The 26,612-nt window shown below is 45.9% G+C and overlaps 2 protein-coding genes across 2 annotated transcripts in view; one reads left to right on the top strand and one right to left on the bottom strand.

The window, feature by feature from the left end:
* Positions 1-26,612, top strand: part of LOC149470473 (endogenous murine leukemia virus Env polyprotein from Emv-2 locus-like) — a 147,590-nt gene that overhangs the window by 98,701 nt on the left and 22,277 nt on the right. The window lies entirely within an intron of this gene.
* LOC149470474 (uncharacterized) lies at positions 19,528-23,985 on the bottom strand. Its single transcript, XM_089663334.1, has one exon. It carries the CDS (start codon positions 23,800-23,802, stop codon positions 22,738-22,740), a length of 1,065 nt encoding a protein of 354 aa, XP_089519460.1. The 5' UTR covers positions 23,803-23,985; the 3' UTR covers positions 19,528-22,737.

Here is a 26,612-nt window from a genome sequence, read left to right as displayed (position 1 = left end):
ACACCTGAGTATGCACAACACACAGTTTGTAATGTTCAGCGGGACCTGGAGGTCCTGTCACAGATTAATAATTCAGACTATTTATACGTCACGGACCAACGATTGCTTCAGATAAAACAGCACACTGAAACCGATGAGAGTTTGCAGGCTCTTAAATATGTTGTTCTGAACGGTTGGCCTGATTCCAAGTTGGAAGCCCCATTACTTGTGAGAGAATATTGGACTTTCAGAGATGAAATCGCCATCCAAGATGGTATACTGTACAAGGGGCCAAGGGTCATCATTCCTAAATCTTTAAGATGGGAGATGCTGACTCGTATTCATGCCAGTCACATTGGTGGAGAAGCATGCTATAGGCAAGCACGTGATACCCTATACTGGCCCAACATGCAGAATGAGATTAGAGACTTTGATAGCTGTTGCTCGGCATGCAATGAATATGCGCAGGCACAACAGAAAGAACCTATGATGTTGCATGTGCTGCCCACCCGGCCTTGGCAAATTGTAAGCATGGACTTACTGAATTATGCTGGGCAGGATTTTCTACTAATTGTTGATCACTATTCTGACTTTTGGGAGATTGAGCTACTTCCTGACCTGTCTGCTGATACTACCATCAAGCGTTGTAAAGTACAGTTTGCACATTATGGCCAGCCGGATAGAGTCATCTCGGATAATGGACCTCAATTTGCATGTGAGCAATTCAGACGGTTCTCTAAAGATTGGGGATTCGAGCATGTTACCTCATCCCCGAGGCACCCGCAAGCAAATGGCAAAGCGGAATCGGCTGTCAAGATAGTGAAGAATCTTTGTAAGAAGGCCAAGTTTGATGGTACTGATCCGTGGAAGGCCATTCTACATTGGAGGAACACCCCATCTGAAGGCATGGACAGTAGTCCTGCACAGCGCTTGATGTCTAGGAGACTGAAGACTTCATTGCCTGTGGCAAACATATTACTTGATCCTTGTGTGGTTACAGGTGTCCCGGCGAAACTGCAGCGGAGGAAACAGATTGCCAAACTGTCATATGATGTGTCTGCTAAAGACTTACCTGAACTAAGCATTGGAGAGCCAATCCGTATGAAGCCTCTTCCAGGTGACAGGACCGGTCGCTGGAGACTAGGTTCCTGTGTGCAGAGGGTTGCTCCTCGATCAGATCTTGTGGATGTAGAAGGCAGTCTTTACCACCGCAATCGAGTGGACCTGCGAAAGGCAGAACGATTCATCACACAAGCCTATGAGCATCCTGCACGTGATCCTCCTGAGGTGCTCAATGCCCCGAGTCCTACTGGACCATATACTCAAAGCAGAGAGAACTCTGCTATCATATCGGGATACAATGAGGATGACAATATGCAGCCACATATCCCGTCAAGTTCTTCTTTGCCAAACACACCAGCCAGGAAAGAGGGTCGCTCCTTATCAACACCTTCTGGAGCTGAACGGATTTCCCCAGGAAAATCCCTGTGGCCTTGCGTAGTGGTCGAGTTTCCAGACCACCAGATAGACTCAATCTGTAGTGTATCTACCAGTCACACAGCATGCCATGTTCAAGACTGTTCAGGATCTGTTTTAGTTTCATTGTTTACAAGGTTTGAATTGAATGTAAAAAAGGGAGATGTTATAGAGTTATTATGCAAATCCTGTGACCCGACTTGTATCCGGGAATATTGCATGGCCTTATACTTCCTGCTTCCTGTTCTATGCTGACCTGGATGCAGTTCTGTTGTACAACATGATTCCTCACACCAGCATCTTGTGTTGTCTGCATTCCTGTACATGAAACAAATATCTCGTTTCTGACAACTTTGTGTAAAAAAAAATAAATGTTTTTCTCCCTACGTCTTCCAGGACAGCCATCTGAGACCTAGAGCTCCTCCCTCTGGATCAGGAAACACACCATCCCCCATGCCTTTAAAAGGTGGGCCTCCGGGCCTCACATCCAGTTTTTTAGTGAGCCGGAAGGATTCACGCTGTAGGAGCCAAGGTGATCCTCGCACTATCAGGAAGGCTGGCCTGGAAGGGTGTAGTGCGGTCTGTTACCTCCATCCCCGGTGCCTTCCACGTGGTGGGGCTGGCATCTGGTGGTGTCCTTCAGGCCCAGGTGGGTAACCGGCACTGGCACGAGTCTCTGGGGGCTTACCCTGATCGTTTTCTCTCCTCTGACCCGGCATTCAGTTGAATGTGCAGGGGAGAGGTGGGACTTCCGGTTGGGCGCGGCCTTGCCTTCCAGGAACCGGAAGTAGTAGGGCGGATGCGCTCCACAGGCCGGAAGTCCACCAGTGACGTCAGCGCCGGGCGCCGGAGACGCGGCTCCGGTCTCCAGAGGTGCAGGCACCACCAGGGGAATTAAAAGCTGGTGGGCGTGCGGAGCGGCGGCGCTGTCTCCACGCCAGGGGGACAATGGAAGCTGGTCCTTCGCAGGCTGACCCCGGTCCTCGTACCGGCTCCTCCCAGGTAAGCTTGGGGAGGCTCCCCTTTATGCTATATCCCTGGGGGGGGTTTTAAGAGGTCCCTTAAGTCCCCAAGGTTGTGGGTGTTAGGCACGCTGCAGTTTTTTTCCCATCACTGGGTGCAGTGGGGGTCCTGGGATATTGTTCTTCTCGGGTGCCTGGTTTTGTTTTTGTCATTTCTTTTTTAGACTAAAACACAGGACAGGACCCCGGTACAGGCCCCAAAGAGGAGATGTGCAGTGTGTGCAGCCAAGTTAGGCGCAGGATATGAGAAGCCCTTATGCCGCAACTGCATTGATTGTCTTGTTAGAGACAAATCTTTTACGACATGCCATAAAGTTTTGTCCTCTATTAAGGAGGATATGTCAGCAACTTTTCAGGCGTTTCGGTCCCTTCTTGATAGGGTTCAGTCTCCTTTGGAGATAGGTTCGCAGTCTGCATTGGGGATAATACCCTCCCGGCAGGTAGTTCCAGAAGAGGAGACAGAGGAAGATGTTCCTCGATCTGGGCGTCCTCCAAATTAGGTTCAGGGTCCGAGGATGAGGAAGCCCCCACCTCTTCAGGCTCTAAGTATAGATTGGCCCTGGAAGAGGTGGATGAGCTTTTAAAGGCAATTTATGAGACTCTGGAGATAGAGGAGGAAGAAGTGACCTTGTCGAAGCATGATCTCATGTATCAAGGGCTTCATGCTAAAAAAGTCAGGGTTTTTCCGGTCCATAGTTCCTTGGTTGAGACTATCAGACAGGAGTGGGAAAGCCCGGAGAGGAGGCCCTTCTTTTCGGGTGCCCTAAAGAGGAGATTCCCCTTTGATGATGATCCCTCGCAACCCTGGAATAAGGTTCCAAAGTTGGACGCCCCTTTGTCCAGGATTTCAAAGAGGACGAATCTGGCCTTTGAGGACATGGGGGCCTTAAAGGACCCTATGGACAAGAGGGGGGAAGTTTTGTTGCGAAGAGCCTGGGAATCCTCTTCAGTCAGTTTGAAGCCAGCTCTGTCGGCGACTTGCGTGGCCAGAAATTTGGAGTGCTGGTTAGCCCAACTACAGAATCACCTAGCAGGAACCTCGAGGCAGCAGATTCTAAAGTCGCTACCGTTGCTTTTGAAGGCCGCGGGGTTTTTGGTGGATGCCTCGGCAGAATCAGTCAAGCTCGCGGCCAGGTCTTCAGCCCTGGTTAATTCCGCTAGGCGAGCTTTGTGGTTAAAGACCTGGGCAGGGGATTCAGCATCTAAGTTACGTTTATGCGCATTGCCATTTTTGGGGGATAACCTTTTTGGCCCAGGCCTGGAGGAGGCTCTCGAGCGTACGGCAGATAGAAAAAAGGCCTTCCCAGAGAGTAGAAAAAAGGTCTTTCCTAGGAAAGCCTTTCGGCCTAGAACCCAAGTGCTTCCGAATAGAGAAGTTCAGCCAAAAAAGCATTGGACAGGGCATAAAAACAGAGACCGGGGAGGGATATTATTCAATCCTCCTCAGGGATCCTCCAAGCCCCAATGACTTAGATGGCCCGGTAGGGGGAAGGTTGGGGTCCTTTCTCCCTCAGTGGGCTTCTATATCCCCGAGCCCCTTCATTTGGAGCCTGATTCAGGGAGGCTACAGGGTAGAGTTCGAGGACTGCCCTCCAAACAGGTTCTTGGTTACCGATCTTCCCAAGGACCGCAGGAAGTCTCAGGCGTTATGGGGTCTTATAGGGGAATTGGTGGACCAGAGAGTTCTGGTGCAGGTGCCTCAGAACGAGCGGGGTTCAGGATGTTATTCACACGTCTTTGTTGTGGGAAAGCCTTCAGGCAAATTCAGGTTAATCCTGAATCTACGCTCCCTAAATCAGGCTCTAAAGTACAAACGCTTCAGAATGCAATCAATTTATTCTGTAAAGAATATCCTGTTCCGGGGGTGCTTCATGCCCACAGTGGACTTGAGAGATGCTTACTTTCACATTCCCATCCATCAGACAAGTCAGAAGTTCCTGAGGTTGGCCATAAGGATAGGGTCGCAGACTTTCCATTGGCAGTTTCGGGCCTTGCCCTTCGGTCTAGCATCGGCTCCCAGGATCTTTACGAAGGTTTTAGCAGAATATCTGGTTCCCCTGAGGCTGAGATCAATCTTGGTGGTTCCTTACCTGGATGACTTGCTTTTGGTGGCCGGGTCTCGGCAACAGTTGCTCGAGCAACTGGGAGTAGCCCAGAATCTCCTGCAGGGTCTGGGCTGGCTCATCAACAGGGAAAAGTCGTCTCTTATACCCGCACAGAGGGTGGTTTACCTAGGGTACGAGATCTCTTCTGTAGAGGGAAAGATTTTTCTGCCACGAGAAAAGATCGCGAAGATGAATCGGGTGTTGTTAGGGTTGCAGTGCAACCTGCCTGTTTCAGTGAGGGAAGTCGCAGGGGCAGTGGGTCTCATGACATCCTGCTTTCCGGCGGTTCCATGGGCGAGATTTCACCAAAGACCGCTCCAGGCCTTCTTGTTAAGGGAATGGGACGGAAATGTCTCAGATCTGGACCGGCTGGTCCGGCTTCCGTCCAGAGTCAAGAGATCTCTGTGGTGGTGGCGAAAGGAGAGAAACTTGACCAGGGGTCTGGATTGGAGGCCATTGGATCCACTCATTTTAACCACAGACGCCAGCAGTTTTGGTTGGGGAGCTCATCTACAAGGGAGAACGGCCCAGGGGAGGTGGTCCCGGGAGGACTCCTTAAAGCCCTCAAATCAAAGGGAGCTGTTGGCGGTTTGGAAAGCCTTGGAGGTTTTTCAGGCAGGGTTGAAGGGCCTTCATGTGCAGGTTCGTTCAGACAACATGGCAACAGTAGCGTATGTGAACAAACAGGGGGGGACAAGGAGTCCTTCGCTGCAGAGGATCGCAGGCGATATTCTGACCTGGGCAGAACAGAATCTGCGATCAATTTCGACGGTACACTTAAAGGGTTCTCAGAATTCGCTTGCGGTTTTCCTGAGCCGACGGCCATTCTCCCACGACGATTGGTCACTCAACCAGGAGGTATTTCAGGAGTTGGTGTCCAGGTGGGGGAAACCGGAGGTGGATCTTTTTCCGTCACGGGAGAACAGGAGGGTCGACCAGTTCTTTTCCCTAAACTCGCGAGAGCAGAGCTTGGGGATAGACGCTCTGTCGACCGCTTGGGATTTCGAGCTGGCCTATGCGTTCCCTCCAATCAGGCTGATTCCGGCGGTCCTGCAAAAATTTTTAGGGGAAAGGTCGGATCTACTCTTGATCGCACCTTTTTGGCCGAGAAGCCATGGTTTTCCCTACTGAACAGGCTGGCTTCAGCTTGCCCGTATCCCTTGCTGGACAGGGCAGATCTGATTGCGCAGGGTCCTCTTCTGCATCCGCGAGTCAAGACGTTACGGTTGATGGCTTGGTTTTTGAGGAGCAGATCCTCAGAGCCAGGGGGTTCTCTGATCAGGTAGTAAAGACTTTGGTGAGCTGTCGCAAGCCGGTAACCAGAGCCATTTATTCAAAGGTCTGGAAAAGATTTACCTCGTGGTGTTCGGACAGACCAGGGCCCCTGGACATTCTGATGGTTTTGGATTTTTTTCAGGAGGGGGCCGATAGGGGACTCTCGATCAGCACCTTGAAAGTACAGGCTTCTGCTTTGAGTATTTTTTTGCAGTGCTCTTTGCAACAAAATCCCTTCGTAGTAGATTTTTTCAGATCTCTCTCCAGGGCTAGGCCTGCTAAGGTGGGAGGTTGTCCGAGTTGGGATCTGTCCCTGGTCCTAAGGGCTTTGGTCCGAGAACCTTTTGAACCTTTAGAGGAGTCAGCATTCAAGTTTTTAACCTTAAAAATAGTTTTTTTGGTAGCAATCACATCGGCCCCTAGGGTGAGTGAGCTACAAGCACTCTCTATTAGGGAGCCTTACTTGACCATTCTTAAGGATAGGGTTGTGCTTAGGACTGATCCGGGATTTCTTCCTAAGGTATCCTCCTCTTTTCACAGGTCACAGGATATTGTTCTGCCGACGTTTTGTTATTCCTCTGAAGGTAAAGAGGAAGAAAGGCTAGGGTTGCTGGATGTAAGGAGGAGTCTTATAATTTATTTAGACAGGTCCAGGGAATTTAGGAAGTCGGATTCCCTTTTTGTTTTGTTTTCAGGGCAGAGAAGGGGGTTGGCAGCATCTAAAGCCACGATAGGCAGGTGGATTAGGCTGGCAATTGGGGAATCTTACAAGGTCTTGGGGATTCCGCCTCCTTTTGTTAAGGCCCACTCAACTAGATCCTTGGCAGTGTCCTGGGCGGAGAGAGCCGGGGCTTCGCCGGAGGAAATCTGTAAGGCAGCCACTTGGTCGAGGTTTTCTACCTTTGTGAAGCATTATCGCTTGGATATCCTGTCAGATAAGGAACAGGCATTCGGACGCAAGGTCCTCCAGGCGGTGGACCCACCCTAAGGGGGTAAGTTCTCGTTTATCGTCTCAGATGGCTGTCCTGGAAGACGTAGGGAGAAAACCAGAGTTAGACTTACCGGTAACTCCTTTTCTACGAGTCTTCCAGGACAGCCGGTAATTCCCACCCTTCAAATGTACAACCAAGGGAGTTAAGGTTGACTGCATGGAAATGTATTTACCTATATTTGTGTCTTTCAGTGGCTTCCGCTAGTTCTCTTTTAATAACTGGATGTGAGGCCCGCCTTTTAAAGGCATGGGGGATGGTGTGTTTCCTGATCCGGAGGGAGGAGCTCTAGGTCTCAGATGGCTGCCCTGGAAGACTCGTAGAAAAGGAGTTACCGGTAAGTCTAGCTCTGGTTTTTGTAATTTTCTATAACATTTTTGCCAAAAAATAAAATCTTCCATGCACTCGACACGCCTCTCTGCAAATACCTTGTGGGGTCTACTTTGCAAAAAGGAGTTACCCCACATCCCATATACAAGGGGCCTAAGAGATACCATCAGCTTGTATCCCATTCCACCAGACTCCTAGAACTGGAAGAGGACATTTTTGGGGGGATGTGTTGTAGAAGAACCCAGACCACGGTATTGTGTGGTGAAAATATCATCCAACTTTATTCATCATATATATGTGACACTTTAACAACAGAAGAAAAGAGATAGATTGTTTACATTTCAAGGATCTATTTATACCATTTATATCATCTATGCTAAGAAACTGATTAACATATGACACACCCCTCATTAATACAAGCCCCACCCACTTATGTAACCCTCTAAACATCCAAATCCCTGTAACTTCCCAGAAGACACTTTCATCTTTTATCCATAACAAGCTGATTGGGTACAAGAGAACCCCGAGCCCCTCCTACTTATTCCCACACAAGTCCATGTCACCAGCTACAAGGTGAGAGGACCTGAAGGAGAACAAGACCATGACCACCAGGACCATCGCCTGACTGAAGCCATGCTCACATTTCTTTCTAATGCCGCTTCTATGGTCTACTCAGATACAGATTTGGCAGATGTACATTTGTGTCTTCAAGGAGCTGATCAAACATGATCTGTGCTTGACCATCTTTTCTGGGGTCCAGAGGTGACATTAGGGGTCTGATAGACCTCTTGTGTTTCTTTAAAGAGGATCTGTGACCAGCAATATGTTATCACATGCGAGGCTATTAACCCCCTATATGGCAATAATAAAGTTCACAGAAAGAAAAGTGTAAAGTAACACACTGTAATTGAAAAACCACACAAAACAGATTTTAAAGCCCCCAGTTCCTGTATACATGAGCAATTGCAAGGGTTGGGTGCGGTTATGTAGGAAAACATCAATCACACTACACATTGTACATATCTCTGCACACACCAGAGGGAGAGGAATAACTCTAGGGCCATCATTCATGGTTCACTATATAAACTGATGACCTGTAAAGGCTTTTAAAGCGTCACCTATGGACAAATTGTGGTACTGAAGTTTGTCACCATTTCACAAATACGCACAATTTTTAAAGTTTGGCATTTTTGGTATCTATATACTTGATGCCAACCCAATATTTTATATTTCACCAAACAAACTGGGTCATATATTGTGTTTTTTGAGCATTAAAATGAACTTTAGTGGGATTTTTTACAGAAAATGTGCATTTCATAATGCACACTGTGGGCAGCACAGTGGCTAAATGGTTAGCACTTCCGCCTGGCAGTACTCGGGTTGTTGGTTCAAATCCCAACCACGGCACCACCTGCCTGGAGTTTGCATGTTCTCCCTGTGCCTGTGTGGGTTTCCTCTGGGTACTCCTGTTTCCTCCCACACTACAAAGACATGCTGGGAGGTGAATTGGCTCCTGTCTAAATTGTCCCTAGTATGTGTATGTATGAATGTGAGTTAGGGACCTTAGATTGTACACCCCTTGAGGGTTAGGGACTGATGTGAATGTACAATATATATGTAAAGCGCTGTGTAAATTGACGGCGCTATATAAGTACCTAAAATAAATTTGATAAACAGCTGAGCTAATATCCTATGACATAGAAAATGGCAACTACCACCATTATATTCTCCAGGGTCTCTGCTTCAGAAAATAAAACATGTTTGCGGGTTTCAAGTAATCTTGTGTTCTAAAATGTGAATGTAATCATGTGCATAAAAAAGCAAAGCCACCATATTCTTCCAACTATTCCCATCTAAGAAAATGGATCCCACTTCCCCCCACCCAGGTGACTGTTGGAACTCCTTTACCTTGTGTAGATATCCCCTTCTGAGATCCTTATGATCTAAAATAAATGGACAACACTCTCCGACACCAGATTGTAGACTCCACCTTGATCTTCTGAGATAGTCAGCCACCATGCAGTTCTGTGACACCACATTAGGTGATGGAGCCACTTCTGCTGTCAGCCCTGCTATACCATCAATGGTGTCATTGGTTATCTGATCCATGACTCCAGTACACCGGTTCATCTTACTTATCTTAGATTACTTAGATTCCCCATCCCGTCTATGAAGGGCTCACTGCATAAAACATCTCCACTCCAGAGAAAATGTTTCTTCTCACTGGAAGACCAGGGGAGTATTGGGAGAAATTGAGGCTTTCCCTTACAGATATGGGGGAGGGGCAACATCACCTAAAGTACAGCTATGGGTGGAATTGAAGGGAAGCCATTTTAGGGCGCTCCTTCCACACAAGAAGCAAATGTTATCTGGAAGGACTAGGAATCCATTGGACCAATGGGGATTAAACATTCTGCAATTATATTTAGACACTATGAAATGTTACTGGCCTGTGATTGGCTCTACTATTGTTAGTGAAGTGAGACTCCCCTTGTCGGTGCCAGTAAATATCAAAACACAATTCAAACATCAGACCAACAGCAGGAAGTCTGCTAACTGAATGTGTAATGCAATCTGTCATTAGCATTCCCAGAGTTCCCTCTGCAACATAGTTGTATCAGCTGTTGGTCCTGTCTGTAGATCTGTTATTTTCCCACCTTCTGTAACAGGGTGACAACCCTGATCATTCTGCAGGAACATTACACAGCAGCGTTGTCACCCTGTACAGGGAAGTCTTAGATTATAAGTAAGACACACAACAAGTAAAGCCCAACTTCAGCTAACGCTTCTACAGCAGTTACAGCAACAGGTTCTCTATAAGGTCCAACCCCCCATATGAATGACAACTGACAGTTGTGAGCACCCCCAGCAGTGTTATAGGATTTGCCCCAACCCCTCCAACTGCCATTTTTCCCAAAAGACTTGGCCTTCTACAGGAAGTACAAAAAAAAACACCAATCTACTGGGGGGGACAACAAAAAATAAAACAATAGGAGACTCAGAAAAGCAAAACCTGCTCTGCTAATGACAGATTTCATTATTAATGTCATTACTGATTTTGCCCATAGTTACACTTTGGTGCCAACGTTGTAATATTTCCAGGGAGAAGAAGTTTTCTTTACAAACTTTCCACCAAAAAGAGATGTGTGCACTCAGAGTGATTATTGTGAACCCCAATCAGAGGAATGTCAGTCCCCCGGAAGAAGTGGTAGGAATATGACCGCACACTCAGCACTTTGTAAGTTCAGATCTCTGGCAGTTGTATTGTGTGATTAGTCTATGGAGAGGAGTAATAGCTGGAAAGAGAAAACATGGAACAAGGATTTCTGATCTTCACCTGATGGAATCCCATTTGGCAGAACCACATGGAACACAAGTGGCCAGCTGGGCTTACGTTTTACTGCTGAATACATCCCCTAAATCAGCAGTAACTCAGTATTGGAAGGCCTGCATCAGCTTGGGATGTTGTTTTCTCACTGAACAGAGACTTCTTTCTAGCTGGTGTCACAGCCGCAGACCTGCCTGAAAAGTTGTCATCCATGAGAGGAGATGAAATGTGGAAAGGAGGCATTGATAATGGGAGAGGAGATGGAACATGTAAAGGGAGGTGTGACATAAATGTAAAGATTTGAGTAGCTGAAATGTGACCTGTAGCAATATGTAATCGTAAATTTAGTTAATTCCTTGTCATTAAAGAAATAAGGTATTCGGAGACAGATGGTCATCAATTAGCATCTGAAAGGACCTAGCTTCCTCTGGAAGTGGCACCTGGGTGCTAATAAGATTTTCTCACCTATATGTAATCAGACTTTGCCATCTTCCTGAAGCTTAAAAGAGAAACGCAGACGTTTCGGCTTCATGACACCAAGGGGGCTCGGAGCTGTCTAGGGAGCTCTAAAAGTATATACATACATCAAAAAAGTATGTTTCATCTCTCATAAAAGCTAAAATATTAGTTGCAGAGAGATGAAAATACTTTCTTCTGATGGGGCACTCTGTAGGCTACATCGGCATATAAAACTATATTTGTGACCTATGTAGAATGCCAGGAAAATGCAGGAACTGGCTATGTGGCGCTGGAGTGTGATAGCAGAGCAGTGATTGGTACTGTCGGGATCGGACTGATGCACTGGTATCGGAAATTCAATCCCCGACTTGTTGATTCAAACCGGTCTTGGTCCAATTGATTTTGGGCAGTTCATCACCCAGAACAGCCTGTGGGCGGGTACAGGAACACCCCCAGAGTCGATTGGCTAAGTACTAATGTCCAGCCCTCATCCATAACCTAACTGCCGATCTCCTCCATTCCTCCTACCGCTCCATCCCCCACAGCCACTTCCTCCTGTACCACTATCCCCTCCCTCCTAGATTGTAAGCTCGAAAGAGCAGAGCCGTTGAACCCCTCGTGTATTGTTTTGTTACTGTACTGTCTCATGTACTGTCTCCCACTATAATGTACAGCACTGAGCAAACCTTTTGGCGCTATAGAAATACTGTATAATAATAATAATACATAGCCCCATAAATTGAGGATCTGGACATTGTAATTCATATGGAGCTGGTTCAATCGACTAACGGATTACGGATTCTCTGACTTGCTCCAGTCGCAGGATAAATCTTGGTAAAAGTTTTATTTCTGTTTTTTATTCCCTTTTATTTTATAGTGAATAGTCAATGTGTGTCTTCTTGTATTTTTTATAACTTTCTATACTTTGCACATAGTTTATGCCCCACCCACTTTCAGGATATTAATCTTAAAATTAATAAGTGATTTCTGGGTATTTAAGCTTGGGCTCCTATCTTCGGAGAGATTATTATTATTATACAGTATTTATATAGCACCAAAAGGTTTGCTCAGCGCTGTACATTATAGTGGGGGACAGTACAGTAACAAAACAATACATGAGGGCCTTGCTCTTTCGAGCTTACAATCTAGGAGGGAGGGGATAGTGGTACAGAAGGAAGTGGCTGTGGGGGATGGAGTGGTAGGAGGAGTGGAGGAGATCGGCTGTTAGGTGAGGGTGGGGTAGGCTTCCCTGAAGAGATGAGTTTTCAGGGTGCGCCTAAAGGTGAGGATTGTAGGTGGCAGTCTGATGGATTGGGGTAGTGAGTTCCAGAGGATGGGGGAAGTCCTGCAGTCGGGCGTGGGAGGTGGAGATCAGGGAGCTAGAAAGTAGGAGGTCTTGTGAGGAGCAAAGATTACGGGTAGGGTATTTGGGTATCAGGTCGGTGAGGTAGTTTGGGGCAGCGTTATGAATGGCTTTGTATGTCAGTGTGAGTAGTTTGAATTTGATGCCTTGGGCAATCGGGAGATAGTGGAGGGAATGACAGAGGGGGGTGGCAGATACAGAGCAGTTGGTAAGGTGGATGAGTCTGGCCGCTGAGTTCAGGATTGACTGAAGCAGGGATAGTCTGTGATGAGGGAGGCCGGTGAGTTGGGAGTTGCAGTAGTCCAGGCGTGAGATAATAAGGGAGTGAACGAGTTATTTAATAGTGTCTGGGGTTAGGAATGGATGTATTTTGGAGATGTTACGGAGGTGGAGCCTGCATGAGCTTGCTAGCGATTGGACATGGGGTTAGAAGGACAGGTTTGAGTCTAGAGTGACACCTAGGACTTTGGCTTGCGGGGTGGGACTGATGGTGGTGTTGTGGGTTGTGATAGAGAGGGTGGGGGGGAGGTCACAGGCTGGGGGGAAAATTAGCTCGGTTTTTGGAAAGGTTTAGGAAATGGAGCGACATCCAGTCTGATATGTCATTCAGTAGGTGAGTGATACGGGCGGAGAATGAAGGGGTGAGGCGAGGGGTGGAGAGGTAAATTTGTGTGTCATCGGCGTAGAGGTGATAGTTGAAGCCGTGGGAGTGTATCAGTTTGCCAAGGGAGGAGGTGTAGATGGAGAAGAGAAGGGGCCCGAGGTCAGAGCCTTGGGGGACCCCAACAGAGAGGGGGAGGTGGTAGCGTTATAGGTAACGCTGAAGGAGCGTTGAGAGAGATAGGAGGAGAGCCAGGAGAGAGCGGAGTCTCTGATGCCAAGGGAGTGTAGTTAATCGAGGAGGAGGGGGTGGTCAACTGTGTTGAAGGCCACGGAGAGATCAAGGAGTAAGAGGACTGAGTAGGGGCCATTAGCTTTGGCGGTTAGCAGGTCATTGGTGATTTTGAGTAGGGAGGTTTTGGTGGAGTGTAGGGGACGATTAGATTGTATTGTATTTTAGTGTTTTTATATGCTCGGTCAAGCTCATTGCCAATCTGTATGCAATTGCACTGCATGTTGGCAGATTGCGTGCAGATTGTAAAAGGTAACAGATCTGCCACACAGTGATGTGTGTGTGTGGTGTCCCAACAGACCGTTCTGTGGATAAACTGTTGGCTGGTGGCCAGCTACCGTTTGTGGTGTGTCGGTGTGTGGACAGTGGAAGAGTGATTAACACTGGGGTTCTGTAGGATAGCTGAAGGGATCCTAGAAGGGTGTGTGATTGCTAAGCTGCTCCTCAACTCTAATTAGTGCACCAGATTGTGTATAAGATTTGTGTCTGCCTTTGTGTGTATTTAGCTATCCGGATTGGAGTGGAGTCTCCCTCCGGTGGTGGCCAAGAGGTAGTGCAGGCTGTGAAAGTGTATCATGGCCGGTCTTATATTCTGTTTTATTTTTTTTTTACATAATGTTTATTAGCAAATTACAAGGCATATAAAATATACACTAAGTACATAGTAATACAGTGTGATAGAAAAAAGAGAAAATGCAATATATCACAATGGGCAAAAGCCATACATAGAGAGATGGTTAGGAAAACAAACAATTACAAATACAACAATTGCATAGCAAGTTATTTAAAATAAAGGTGTCTGGGGAGGGAGGAATAGTGGAGGAGGAATTGGACTGGAGAGAAATCGAGAGGTAATGTAGATACTGTCAAAGTTATCTGATGAACCTCCTGCCAGCAGGATTGGATACTTGGGCATGACCACCAGATATGGTGGAAAGACCCATCTGGTGCCCCAAATCTCCAACACTTGTTAGGCAGAGAGGGATTGTAGTAATGGATTCTAGAAGGGGTACGGTACCAACGGGAGGCCAGTTTGTAGCCGTTTTCTTGCGTTGATATGTAAATATTTGTATGTAAATATTTGATCCGAGTCCAAAGAGGAGAAATCTGTTTCCAGGTCCCTGCTCTAAGCTCTGCAGGGGGGGGGGGTGTGTGTGTCATAATTCCCACCTCCAACTAGGAGGAGGTAGACTAATGAAATCAGATGCCTCTGGGGTTCGGTTTTAGAGCAAATAGATTCAAAGGGGGTAAGAGAACGGGTCCATTTATGACGGTGTTCATGTGTTTGCAAAAAGTGCCTGATTTGGAGGTAAGCCCAGAAGGGGAATGTACGATCTCTCATGCTGTCCACCAATGAAGAGTAAGGTTTCAATCGGCCCTTTTAGAAAAAGTGTTCAGCCTTCATCTGGCTACGTGGCCAATGTTGGGATAGAAAGGTCTTATGCATTCCTGGATGGAAGTCGGGATTTAAGCTGAGAGAGGTTAAGGGGTTAGGAGCATCCGAAATGGAGGCCAACTTGCAGGTCAAAGGGAAGAATTTCAGAGTAGATCCCAACAATGGGTGTGTGAGGAGGGCCTGAGGTGTGTGCTTTGCAAGAAGCCAAGGGATCGATGCTATAGGGAAGGGGGAAAATGAGTTCTCTAAATTCACCCAAGCTTTGGTGGTCGAATGAACGTGCCAATCAATAACTCTAGAAAGATGGCAAGCCCAATAGTAACGTTGTAGGTCAGGGAGTCTGATCCCTCCCTTAGATCTAGGGAGAACCAATTGTGAATACAAAATGCATGGACGCTTGTGATTCCAAAGAAACAATGAGCACATTCTTCTACACGAGGTAAAAAAAGGCATGTGGTAGTTGAATAGGTAGGGTTTGAAAAAGATAGAGGAGGCGAGGGAATACGTTCATTTTGAGTATGGCAGCCCTCCCGGACCATGAGAAGCAAGGATGGTGCCACTTCGTAAAGTCGTCCTGAATTGATCTGAGAGCTGTGACAAAGTTTTTGGCATATAGGTCATTTAGGTAACGAGTGAGCTGGATACCTAGATAAGTGAGGGCCTCCTTTTCCCAATGGAACGGGAACCGGGATTGGCAAAACAATACCATGTCAGAGGAGAGAGTGATGCTAAGGGCATAGGACTTAAAATAATTAATTTTGAGATTCAAAAGATATTGAAAGAATGACAAGTCTTTCAGCAGATTGGGCAAGGAGGTTTGAGGATCCGCTAAAAACAGTAGGATGTCGTCTGCATAAGCAGCAATTTTGTATTCTTGAGCTGTTGCAGTAATGCCTTTGATGTCAGGATTCAAATGGATTTTGTGTAACGGTGGTTCTAATGATAGTACAAAGAGGAGCAGGGAGAGGGGACGCATCCCATTCCCAAGGGGGAAGGGGTTCAATAGGTGGCCATTCACTCGAACCTGTGCCATGGGGCCAGAATAGAGGGCCATAATGAAGTTAAGCATTTGTTCTTTCAGACCGATCGCCTGCAGGGACGCCTTCAGATAGTCCCATGCCACTCTGTCAAAGGCCGTCTCCACATCCAAAAAGAGGAGGAACCCAGGGGTATTAGATGTGTGAAGCCAGTAGAGGAGGTGAAGGGCCTTGGTGGTATTATCTCTTGCTTCTCTGCCAGGGATGAAACCCACTTGATCTAAGTTGATCAAGGAGGGGAGTAAGGGAAGGAGACGATTGGCAAGAATTTTTGCAAATATTTTGAAATCTACGTTCAAGAGGGATATGGGCCTATAATTGGATACCAAAGTTGCATCTTTATCCCCTTTGGGTATGACTGTGATGTGCACTTCTAAGAGGCGATGTTGTGGTGGGGGGGATGAGAAGAAGGTATTTAAGGCAGAGAGGAAAGGGTCGCTCAGGATGTCAAGAAATTATTTGTGGTAAGCTGCAGAGAAACCATCAGTATCCAGGCTCTTACCAGGTTTCAGTTGTTTGACAGCTCGCTGAAGCTCATCAGACATAATGTTTTGTTCTAAGGTTTGTGCCGTATCCTCAGGAAGTGCGGTGGGACTATAAAGATGAAGAAAGTCAGATATCAGAGGGGCCCTGGGTGTAACGGCGTTTTAAAACTGCTTGAAATGAGAAGCAATGTAGATGTTTGATGAGGCAACAGCACCATCCAGACCCCTGATTTTGTGGACTGTCATGCTCAACTTTTTTTTTTGAAGGGCTCTAGCTAGAAAACTCCCACTTTTATTCGCAAATTCATAGAATAGCTTTTGTGACAAAATATATCTACCTTTGGCTGCCTTGCCCACTTCTGTCAGGAGCTGAGAACGAGCAGGCGTGAGTTCAGTCAGTGTCAACACGGCTTGAGTATTGGATTCTATCTGTAAGAAGTTGTAGACGCTCTTGTCTGTCTCGTTTACATTTCATGGCTATGGCTATGAGGACTTTGCGGATGACACATTTATGTGCCTACCATTGCGTTAGAGAGGAGGTTTCTGGAGTTTGGTTTGTTGAGAAATAGTTAATTTGGAACAGATCTCAGTTTCAGTTGCTATGTCGGATAGAAGGGAAGTGTCCAGTCACCAGAACTTAGAGCGGGAGTGTTTTTTGGGGAAACGCAATGTCGTGGTCATGGTGGTGGTCCGAGAGAACCATCGGTTCTATGGAGGTGACGTGGAGGAGTGAGAGATCTACTTGCAATAAGAAAATGTATTCTATTCTGGAATATTTGTTGTGCCGTGGAGAAAAGAATGTGTAGTCTTTGACATTAGGGTTAAGCAGTCGCCAGGAATCATGGAGTTGTAGGTCCTGTAGGTGAGTGCAAATCCACCTAACAGCTTTGTATAGTAAAAAGGAGCTACCTGAGGAGGAGTCCAATAATGGGCATAAGGGGACATTCAGATCTCCCCCCAGAATCAGCATGCCTGTCTGGAAGGAGGAAAGGGAGGCAGTGATCGAGCGGACAAAGAATACCTGCTTGGTATTGGTAGCGTAGAGATTTGCAAGCGTGATGGGCCGATTAGCAAAAGTGCCTTTTAGAAACAAGTATCTGCCTTCGGGGTCCGGGAGTGAATCTGAAATTGTCAAGGGGAGGTGTCTTGCTATCAGAATGGCCACGCCCTTCAATTTAGCCAAAGGGTTAGCGGCATGATAAACAGTTGGGAAGCACGAGTTAAAGAGCTTGGGGATGGAATCTTGACAAAAATGTGTCTCTTAAAGAAAGAGGACATCCGCTCTTTGTATAAATATAGGTACTTTTCCAGACAACTGTCCTGATGGAGAGTTGGAGGAGGTCATGTCCAAAGTGTCGTGAATAATAAGCCTGGTGGACACTGGGAGTAAGGGAAGTGGGGAAGGATTGGAGAAGGAAGGGAGGGAAGGGGAGAAAAAGAAAAAAAAAACAAGAAGGGGGGGGAAGGAGGAGAGAGAGAGAAAGGAAAAAGAAAGTTGTCATTAAAAGGAAGTATTAACCGGCGGGAGGAATAGACCAGCTAGTCCACTTGTCAATGGGAGAGAAGGGTGAGAGAGGGGACAAGAAAAAAAAGGGGTAGAGGGAGAGAAAGTGAGGAGGGAAGGAGAAGGAGGAGAAAAAGGAAGTAGCCGGCTGAAGTCAGTAAGAGCTCACTGAGCCCACTGTGTGGGAAACGAGGTGAGTGTAGAACCAAAATGGGGGAGCCTGCCGCCTGGTGGATCCTGAGAAAAATAAGATGTGGGGACTGTAGAGGAAGGGAGAGGGCAGGGCAGTCAAGTCCATAAATATTGGGACATCGACACAATTCTAACATATTTGGCTCTATACTCCACCATAATGGATTTGAAATGAAACGAACAAGATGTGCTTTAACTGCAGACTGTCAGCTTTAATTTGAGGGTATTTACATCCAAATCAGGTGAACAGTGTAGGAATTACAACAGTTTGCATATGTGCCTCCCACTTGTTAAGGGACCAAAAGTAATGGGACAGAATAATAATCATAAATCAAACTTTCACTTTTTAATACTTGGTTGCAAATCCTTTGCAGTCAATTACAGCCTGAAGTCTGGAGCGCATAGACATCACCAGACACTGGGTTTCATCCCTGGTGATGCTCTGCCAGGCCTCTACTGCAACTGTCTTCAGTTCCTGCTTGTTCTTGGGGCATTTTCCCTTCAGTTTTGTCTTCAGCAAGTGAAATGCTTAATCGGATTCAGGTCAGGTGATTGACTTGGCCATTGCATAACATTCCACTTCTTTCCCTTAAAACACTCTTTGGTTGCTTTTGCAGTCTGCTTTGGGTCATTGTCCATCTGCACTGTGAAGCGTCCAATGAGTTGTGAAGCATTTGGCTGAATATGAGCAGATAATATTCCCGAAACACTTCACAATTCATCCGGCTGCTTCTGTCAGCAGTCACATCATCAATAAATACAAGAGAAACAGTTCTATTGGCAGCCATACATGCCCACGCCATGACACTACCACCACCATGCTTCACTGATGAGGTGGTATGCTTAGGACCATGAGCAGTTCCTTCTCCATACTCTTCTCTTCCCATCACTCTGGTACAAGTTGATGTCGGTCTCATCTGTCCATAGGATGTTGTTCCAGAACTGTGAAGGCTTTTTTACATGTCGTTTGGCAAACTCTAATCTGGCCTTCCTGTTTTTGAGGCTCACCAATTGTTTCCATCTTGTGGTGAACCCTCTGTATTCGCTCTGGTGAAGTCTTCTCTTGATTGGTGACTTTGACACACATACACCTACCTCCCAGAGAGTGTTCTTGATCTGGCCAACTGTTGTGAAGGGTGTTTTCTTCACCAGGGAAAGAAATCTTCGGTCATCCACCACAGTTGTTTTCCGTGATCTTCCGGGTCTTTTGGTGTTGCTGAGCTCACCGGTGCGTTCCTTCTTTTTAAGAATGTTCCAAACAGTTGTTTTGGCCACGCCTAATATTTTTGCTACCTCTCTGACGGGTTTGTTTTGTTTTTTCAGCCTAATGATGGCTTGCTTCACTGATAGTGACAGCTCTTTGGATCTCATCTTGAGAGTTGACAGCAACAGATTCCAAATTGAAATAGCACACTTGAAATTAATTCTGGACCTTTTATCTGCTCATTGTAATTGGGATAATGAGGGAAAAACACACACCTGGCCATGGAACAGCTGAGAAGCCAATTGTCCCATTACTTTTGGTCCCTTAACAAGTGGGAAGCACATATGCAAACTGTTGTAATTCCTACACCGTTTACCTGATTTGGGTGTAAATACCCTCAAATTAAAGCTGACAGTCTGCAGTTAAAGCACATCTTGTTTGTTTAATTTCAAATCCATTGTGGTGGTGTAAAGAGCCAAAAATGTTAGAATTTTGTCGATGTCCCAATATTTATGGACCTGACGGTATAGAACTTATATGCAAAGTTAGATAAGGTGGTGTAGCAGCCGTTCCCCGACAGAATGGGTAAGTTGTGATGTCTTAAGAAAGATTTGGAACTAAATGTATAAGGAATAACAGCAGTGAGAGGGATAGATGTTTGGGTATCACACACAGCGGTTTAGGGCAGGTAGATATCACATACGCGAGGGTGAGTGTACTGTAGGCTAAAACGTGAACTAGGAAAACCAAAATAGCAGACCAGGTATCAAACGCTCTGAGGTAGAGCTACAGGTGGCACTCCCCGCCCCCCCCCCCCCCCCAGGAGGAGGGCAAGCAGTACCACCATCTACCTAAGGCATTGGAGGTTAGATACATAACAATAACGATAACTTAGGGCGACCAGAATGTGAAAAATGACCAATTAGGCCGCCAGCATACAAGGCACTACACATTACATGAAGGGGAGGAAACAAAGGCAAGAAAACCAGGAAATGTATCAGCATAGGCTCAGAAGGCATCAAGGGAGTCGAGCAGCACCTCAAATAGGTCTGGAGAGAGTGCCTAAGCACGCACCTGCAGGGGGAGAGGGATGGAAGGGAGCGGCCAGTGTCAAAGGGCCTGCTTAGGAAGATTATAGGCCTAGCACTATACGTGAGCATGGGATGGATGGAGATGCAAAAGTAGTAAAGGGATTACCAAACTCTTAAAGGGGATTACCATCCAGGGAGCCTATGGAGGTGATACTCGCTCACAGGTATAAAACAACAATGCAATAACACAAAGGAAAAATCCATGAGTCCCAATCCAAGTAGACTTGACAAGGGCCTCGTGGAAGGAGCTTAGAGGAAATGGAGACTCAGATGGAAGTCAGGTGGTTGCAGTCTAAGGTAGTAGTGGCAGTGCCACAGGGAGGCTTGCAGAGAAGAGAGGCAAAGTGAGACGGATCGTGGCGGATGGGCGAGGAATTGGAAGGCAGGGGGTTGCAGAGTGAGATCCAGGGAGCCTCCAAAAAGGTGTACAGATGACTGTATGCCGGAGTGTCAGGAAGTACAAGCTGGAGCAGGTTTGGGAGGGCTTTCAGGGTGGGGATTCTGAGGCCCCTAAGAGTAGTATCAGAGGAACAGGAGTTTTCCCGATAAACTTCGGAGGTGAGGTGTGATGTTCAGAAGCTGGTAGTAAGTTGGTAATGTGTTGTGGATGAGAGGGGCAGGAGCGAGAGGAGGTGCAGAACTCCTAAGCATCACAGCGAGACCTTCTGTGTGCAGGAAAAGCCATTGGGCTGGATGTGGTAGTAGAGCCCCTTTTGTGAGGTCTTGGAGGGGTCGAGGGAGCAGAGCGGCGTCGACAAGAAAGGTGGCCTTGCCACTTCATTGCACTGGTTTCCGGTTCCAGTTTCTGCGGCAGAAGGGATCTGCATATTCCTGTACCAGTCAGGAAGGTCCAGTAATGGTATTTCCAGAGCAGCACAGAAATTGAGCAATTCCTCTGGGAACCGCAGATTAGCAGTGCGCCCGTGCGGAAAGGCAGAAGGGGAATCGCCACCTGTAGGGTATGTTGTGGGATCGGAGTGAGTCCATTAGGGGGCGGAGTTCTCTTCTTTGTTGTAGGGTCAGAGTGGAGAGATCAGATGTATTTCTGACCCCCGATACAAAAGGCGTCTTCTTTCTCTGGCGCATCTGTGGATATCTTTAAATGGAAAACTGGACAACATACTATGTCTCTTGGGGGAGGGTCGGTATCTCTGCCCCTGGGTTGGAGTTATCTATGTGCATGATCCATGTCAATAGGCGTCACAGGCAGGCGGGCCCAGCAGGTCATTAAAGAACGCCATGACTGTTCTTGAAATTTCGTTTGGTTCTACAGATTCTGGTACACCACGGATTCTGATGTTATGCCTGCGTCCACGATTGTCTAAATCCTCAATATGTCTATAGAATTCACGGATGCTTGAAGCGAGGGAGGCGATCATCTGCTGTAGTTCCACTATTGCGTCTGCGTTTTGTTTGGCAGAGAGTTCCACCCCTTCTAATCTGGTGCCCAGGGAGTGGAGGTCATCACGTAGGTCAGTAAGGGCAGTAGTGAATGTTATTTTAATGTCAGCTGCCACATCATGTAGATCTCTCAGCGATAAGGCATGAGATTCAGAGAGATCATGCTGTGGGACAGAGTCTGATGCTGTGCTCCGTGGAATGGCTGCAGAGGGGGAGAGGGGGATAACTGTGGTCTGTCCCTCTGCTGGGAGTGGAATAGCTCCTGTATATGCCGTGCTGACTGCTGATTAGGGACCCGTGGGGAGCAGGACCAGGCTCCAGAGGTGTTCCGGTCCGCTTTACCCATGTTTGTCTGCCCTGTGCTCACCCGATCCTCCATGCAAGGAAGCAGGATGTCTCTGGCCGGTGGGAGCTCCTAGCTTAAGCGGCCATCTCGGATCGCGGCAGAACATGCTCCCTCATACTGTTTTATATATTCAAAGTTAAGTCCCCCTTATTCCCTCTTACCCCAAGTCACGGCCGCACTTGCGCGCCTCGGTTAGCTAGTCGCTATGGGCAAGGCGTGTGGGTAAATCCGTGACAGGAGGATTGGAGAAGGTGAGCTTAGCTGGATACCTCAAGCCTGGCTGATCATGCATCAATAGTCAGAAGAACCTGGAATGGACTCTCCCACTGAGGCTTCAGAGACTTGGTAAGATGACAATAGAACCCATCCTAGTCTCTGGTACTGAGGCAGTGTTGGGCATGTTTTACCTCAGGATCCAGAAATGAAGAAAATGCTTGGAAACACAACTCAGTTGGTGAATCATGAAAATGCATTGCATGTTCATTCAAAGCTCCATAAAAAAGATAAAGATGAGAATCATGAGGGAAGCTGTTCAGTTATTGATGCTTATCTTAAAACAATTGTCAAAATATAAAATATTCAATTCCTTTCTAGTTGTGTGATTGATGGACATAAGCACTAAACTCAGTTCATCCAATCATTACATTCTAGTTTGCTCACAGATTTTAGTTTGTTTCTTTTAAAGTAACATTTTCTCTTTTCCAGCTTGTGGGATGATATTGGGGATGTAAAACTGAATTGTGACACCTGAAACTTCTTTAATATCTCTTTTCTTCCAGAAAATAATCTATGCTGAGATTTGTGAATCCTCCGGTGATAATTAGACCAACACTAACTGTAAAAGTTTTGTCACATTGAGAGCATTAAAATGGCTTCTCTCCAGTGTGAATCCTCTGGTGTCTGATAAGATTTGACTTATGTGTAAAAGCTTTGCCACATTCAGAACACTGATATGGTTTCTCTCCAGTGTGAATCATCTGGTGTCTGATAAGATGTGACTTCCTTGCAAAAGCTTTATCACATCCAGAACACTGATATGGCTTCTCTCCAGTGTGAATCCTCTGGTGTGTGATAAGATGTGACTTCTTTGCAAAAGCGTTATCATATTCAGAACACTGACATGGTTTCTCTCCAGAATGAATCATCTGGTGCATTATAAGCTCCCTCTTGGTTGTAAAAGTTTTGCCACATTCGGAACACTGATATGGCTTCTCTCCAGTGTGAATCATCTGGTGAGTGATAAGATCTGACTTCCTTGCAAAAGCTTTATCACATTCAGAACACTGATATGGCTTCTCCTCAGTGTGAATTCTCTGGTGTCTGATAAGATGTGACTTCTTTGCAAAAGCTTTATCACATTCCGAACACTGATATGGCTTCTCTCCAGTGTGAATCCTCTGGTGTATTATAAGCTCCCTCTTGGTTTTAAAAGTTTTGCCACACTCAGAACACTGATATGGCTTCTCTCCAGTGTGAATCCTCTGGTGTTTGATAAGACTTGACTTCTGTGTAAAAGCTTTATCACATTCAGAACACTGATATGGTTTTTCTCCAGTGTGAACAATCTGGTGTCTGATAAGATGTGACTTCTCTGTAAAAGCTTTATCACATTCAGAACACTGATATGGCTTCTCTCCAGTGTGAATCTTCTGATGTGTGATAAGATGTGACTGCACAGTAAAAGCTTTATCACATTCAGAACACTGATATGGCCTCTCTCCATTGTGAATCATCTGGTGTGTTTTAAGATTTGCCTTCTGTGTAAAAGCTTTATCACATGCAGAACACTGATATGGCTTCTCTCCAGTATGAACTCTATGGTGTACTATAAGGTCTTTCTTGCATGTAAAGGTTTTGTCACATTCAGAACAAGGATATGACTTCTCTCCATTGTGAACCTTCTGGTGTGTGATATATTTTCTCTCCATTGTAAAATCTCCAAACAAGTAGTTTGAAATGACTCCTCTTATGTATACTTGGGTTGGACTTTATTGTAAAGCCGTTATCACTTCCAGAACACTGAAATTACTTTTCTCCTGCTGGATCAATGTGGAAGAGGATCCAAACCATGACTTTTAGAACACAGATATGACTTGTATCCCGTGTGAATCCTCCAGTGAACTGCAGTAAAGACTTTCAGTCAATTAAGACATCCATATGTCTTGTTTTCCATGTGACTCAGCTGTATTCATGAAGACCAACATGACCGAAAACTTGGTTCATCAATCCACCTGTACAAAAAAAAAGTTAGAATTCTATATAAAAGGACTACATAAAGTTTCTTTCTATTTTTAATATATATATATATATATATATATCTTATGAATAGAAAGAATATGTACAGCATTACCTACAGTATTTTTTTTAATCAAATAGATTTTATTAAGAAAGTTTAAGTGCACACAGTATTTCCAACATTCAGCCCAGACAATGGAGTCATACATTCTCATGTATAGGCAGTTGTGGCACTGTTACAGATCATACAGAACAATAACTTGCTTTGTCTATGGTGTCACTTTTACCTTTTATAAACAAATGAACAGAGAAAAGAAGAAACAGCCTAGAACAATTCAGCTGTACACAGCAAGTAACTCCCCCCAGTACATACATAGATAGCTGACACCGATCAATGAGGCCTGTGTCTACAGGATCATACCCCAAGTATGGGTCTCCAATGTAGTCACCATTCAGTAGGATACAACTGGCTCGTTCTCCTTCTATGGGGCTAAAAGAGCTAAGATTTTAAAAGCCTATGAAGAACTAACTAGGAGTGAGCAAGGAGTATCCAGCCAGTTCTGCCGGAGAGACATACATCTCCTGGGGGAATTACAATGTTGGTAAGTTCGTTTTTCACATGTTAATGTGGAGATCACCTGCTCAATCCACTGTTGTCTGCTGGGAGTTTGAGATGATAGCCAAGATCGGGATAATTTTTATGGTCAAGCAGCCTCACTATTGCTATATGACTTGTAATAGGAGGAGGTGTAAATAATTCCTCCTCTATTGAGACCAAGAGGCACACCCGAGGAATATTGAATACCAACATTATAATACTGGTCATATCATTCCACTTTTTGAATAATTTTGGACATTTCCAAAACGTGTATCAAAATCCCGATATCACCACTACAATTGGGGTCATAAGGGGAAATCCCTCCTGTCCTAGCTGAACAATTGAGCTGGGGTCCTGAAAGCTCTATGCAAAAGAAATGACTGAGTTTCTGTGAAGAGGACAGAGAAATGAGAGGTATCGAGATCAAAATCACCTCCCACCACTCTCTTATTTTCTCTGTTTCTTTGTCTGTTTCCCATTTCTTTCTATAAGTCTTCAGCAAGAGTCAAAAGAGTGGAATAAATATATGAGAGATCATGCCTTTGCCACTGGTGCCATCTGAAGCCCATTAACAAGTGTGAGAGTGATGTGAAATCTGTATCTGATGGAAGTAGCAACCGATGGATGGGATCTAATGTGTCTACTAAGTCCCACCTGGTAAGATGTTGAAGTTGGGCAGCTATAAAATAAAGTCTAGCATTTGGTATTGCTAGGCCTCCTTGGTCTTCACCATACTGTAGAGTAGTGAGTGTGTTTCTAGCTGATGGCTTCTTCTAAATGAGTTCTCCAAACTGGGAGTCTATACTGGAGAACCACTTACGAGGTGTCCACATGGGAGAATTGTGGAGTATATAGAGGAATTGTGTGGGTCCATATCTTCTCTTGTTCATAGATTTTATTGGAAAGAGATAATAGTTTTACAAGGAGCTGATAACAATGTGATTGCAGGACTCACCAACAGTAAGTCAGAAGGGGTACAACCCTTAGAGGTAACGTACAGGTTGTAATTTGTACAGTACAAACAATATCTTCATACATTAAAGTGGAGTTCCAGTGAGAAAAAAAAAAAATAAATAAAAGTCAGCAGCTGCAAAAACAGTAGCTGCTGACTTTTAAAAGATGGGCACTTACCTGTCCCTCGATCTCGTGGTGTCCTCCCCGCAGCCTGTTTTACCGGCCGCCCTGTGTTCTCAGCGCCAGCATCTTCAGTGTGGGCACCCAGCTGTGACAGCTTGCGGCTTCATGAGCGAGTATCTCTGTGCTTTGTGAATGGTCCTGTAGTTTTCTAGGACCTGTCATGTGTCCCAGAAGACTACAGGGAGGGAGGGGGAGGACAACTTCTGTTTCTGATCACCTATGTGACTGCAGCAGAAGTGGAAGTGAGTACTTGTCAATTTCAGGTACTCCCCCCCTCAAAAGGTGCCAGTTCTTATTGGGGAGTGGGGTCCTTAAAGCAGGACTTCCCCTTTTGGGTGGAGCTCTGCTTTAACTTCAGCAAGAGATAACAGTGCTATAGTATCAAGGGAGGAGTGAATGTAGAGACTGGCACGTTATATACTCTATAATATCATTTCTGGTACTCTCACAGTGGGAGTATAGATTTAGTACTTCAACCTGTATGCAGATACCAGTGGCAGACGAGTGGGTGACCTGTCTGCGTCACTGAAAATTCAAACTGATAGTGTAGGTTCCCCCAATTGGGAAAACTCCCATAAGGGATAAAGAGCTAATGAGAGGAAAGGTGAAAAGGAAGAGAGCAATGGAGTGATAAGAGCAAGAGTAGTGAAGAAAGGGGTACAGATAAGGGGGGAGGAGAGGAGGTCCCCAGGGGGGAGGGTGTGTGCCTGTATAGAGTAGCAACTGAGTAGTGGGTTACCTAATGGACTCAGGACTACAAGGAGAGTA

This window comes from Staurois parvus, unplaced genomic scaffold, assembly GCF_062004578.1.
Source record: "Staurois parvus isolate SC_StPar_1 unplaced genomic scaffold, SC_StPar_1.0 ptg000042l, whole genome shotgun sequence".
NCBI classification, from domain to species: domain Eukaryota; kingdom Metazoa; phylum Chordata; class Amphibia; order Anura; family Ranidae; genus Staurois; species Staurois parvus.
The sequence above is the reverse complement of the archived record's forward strand: the minus strand, read 5'-3'. Positions and strand labels throughout refer to the sequence as shown.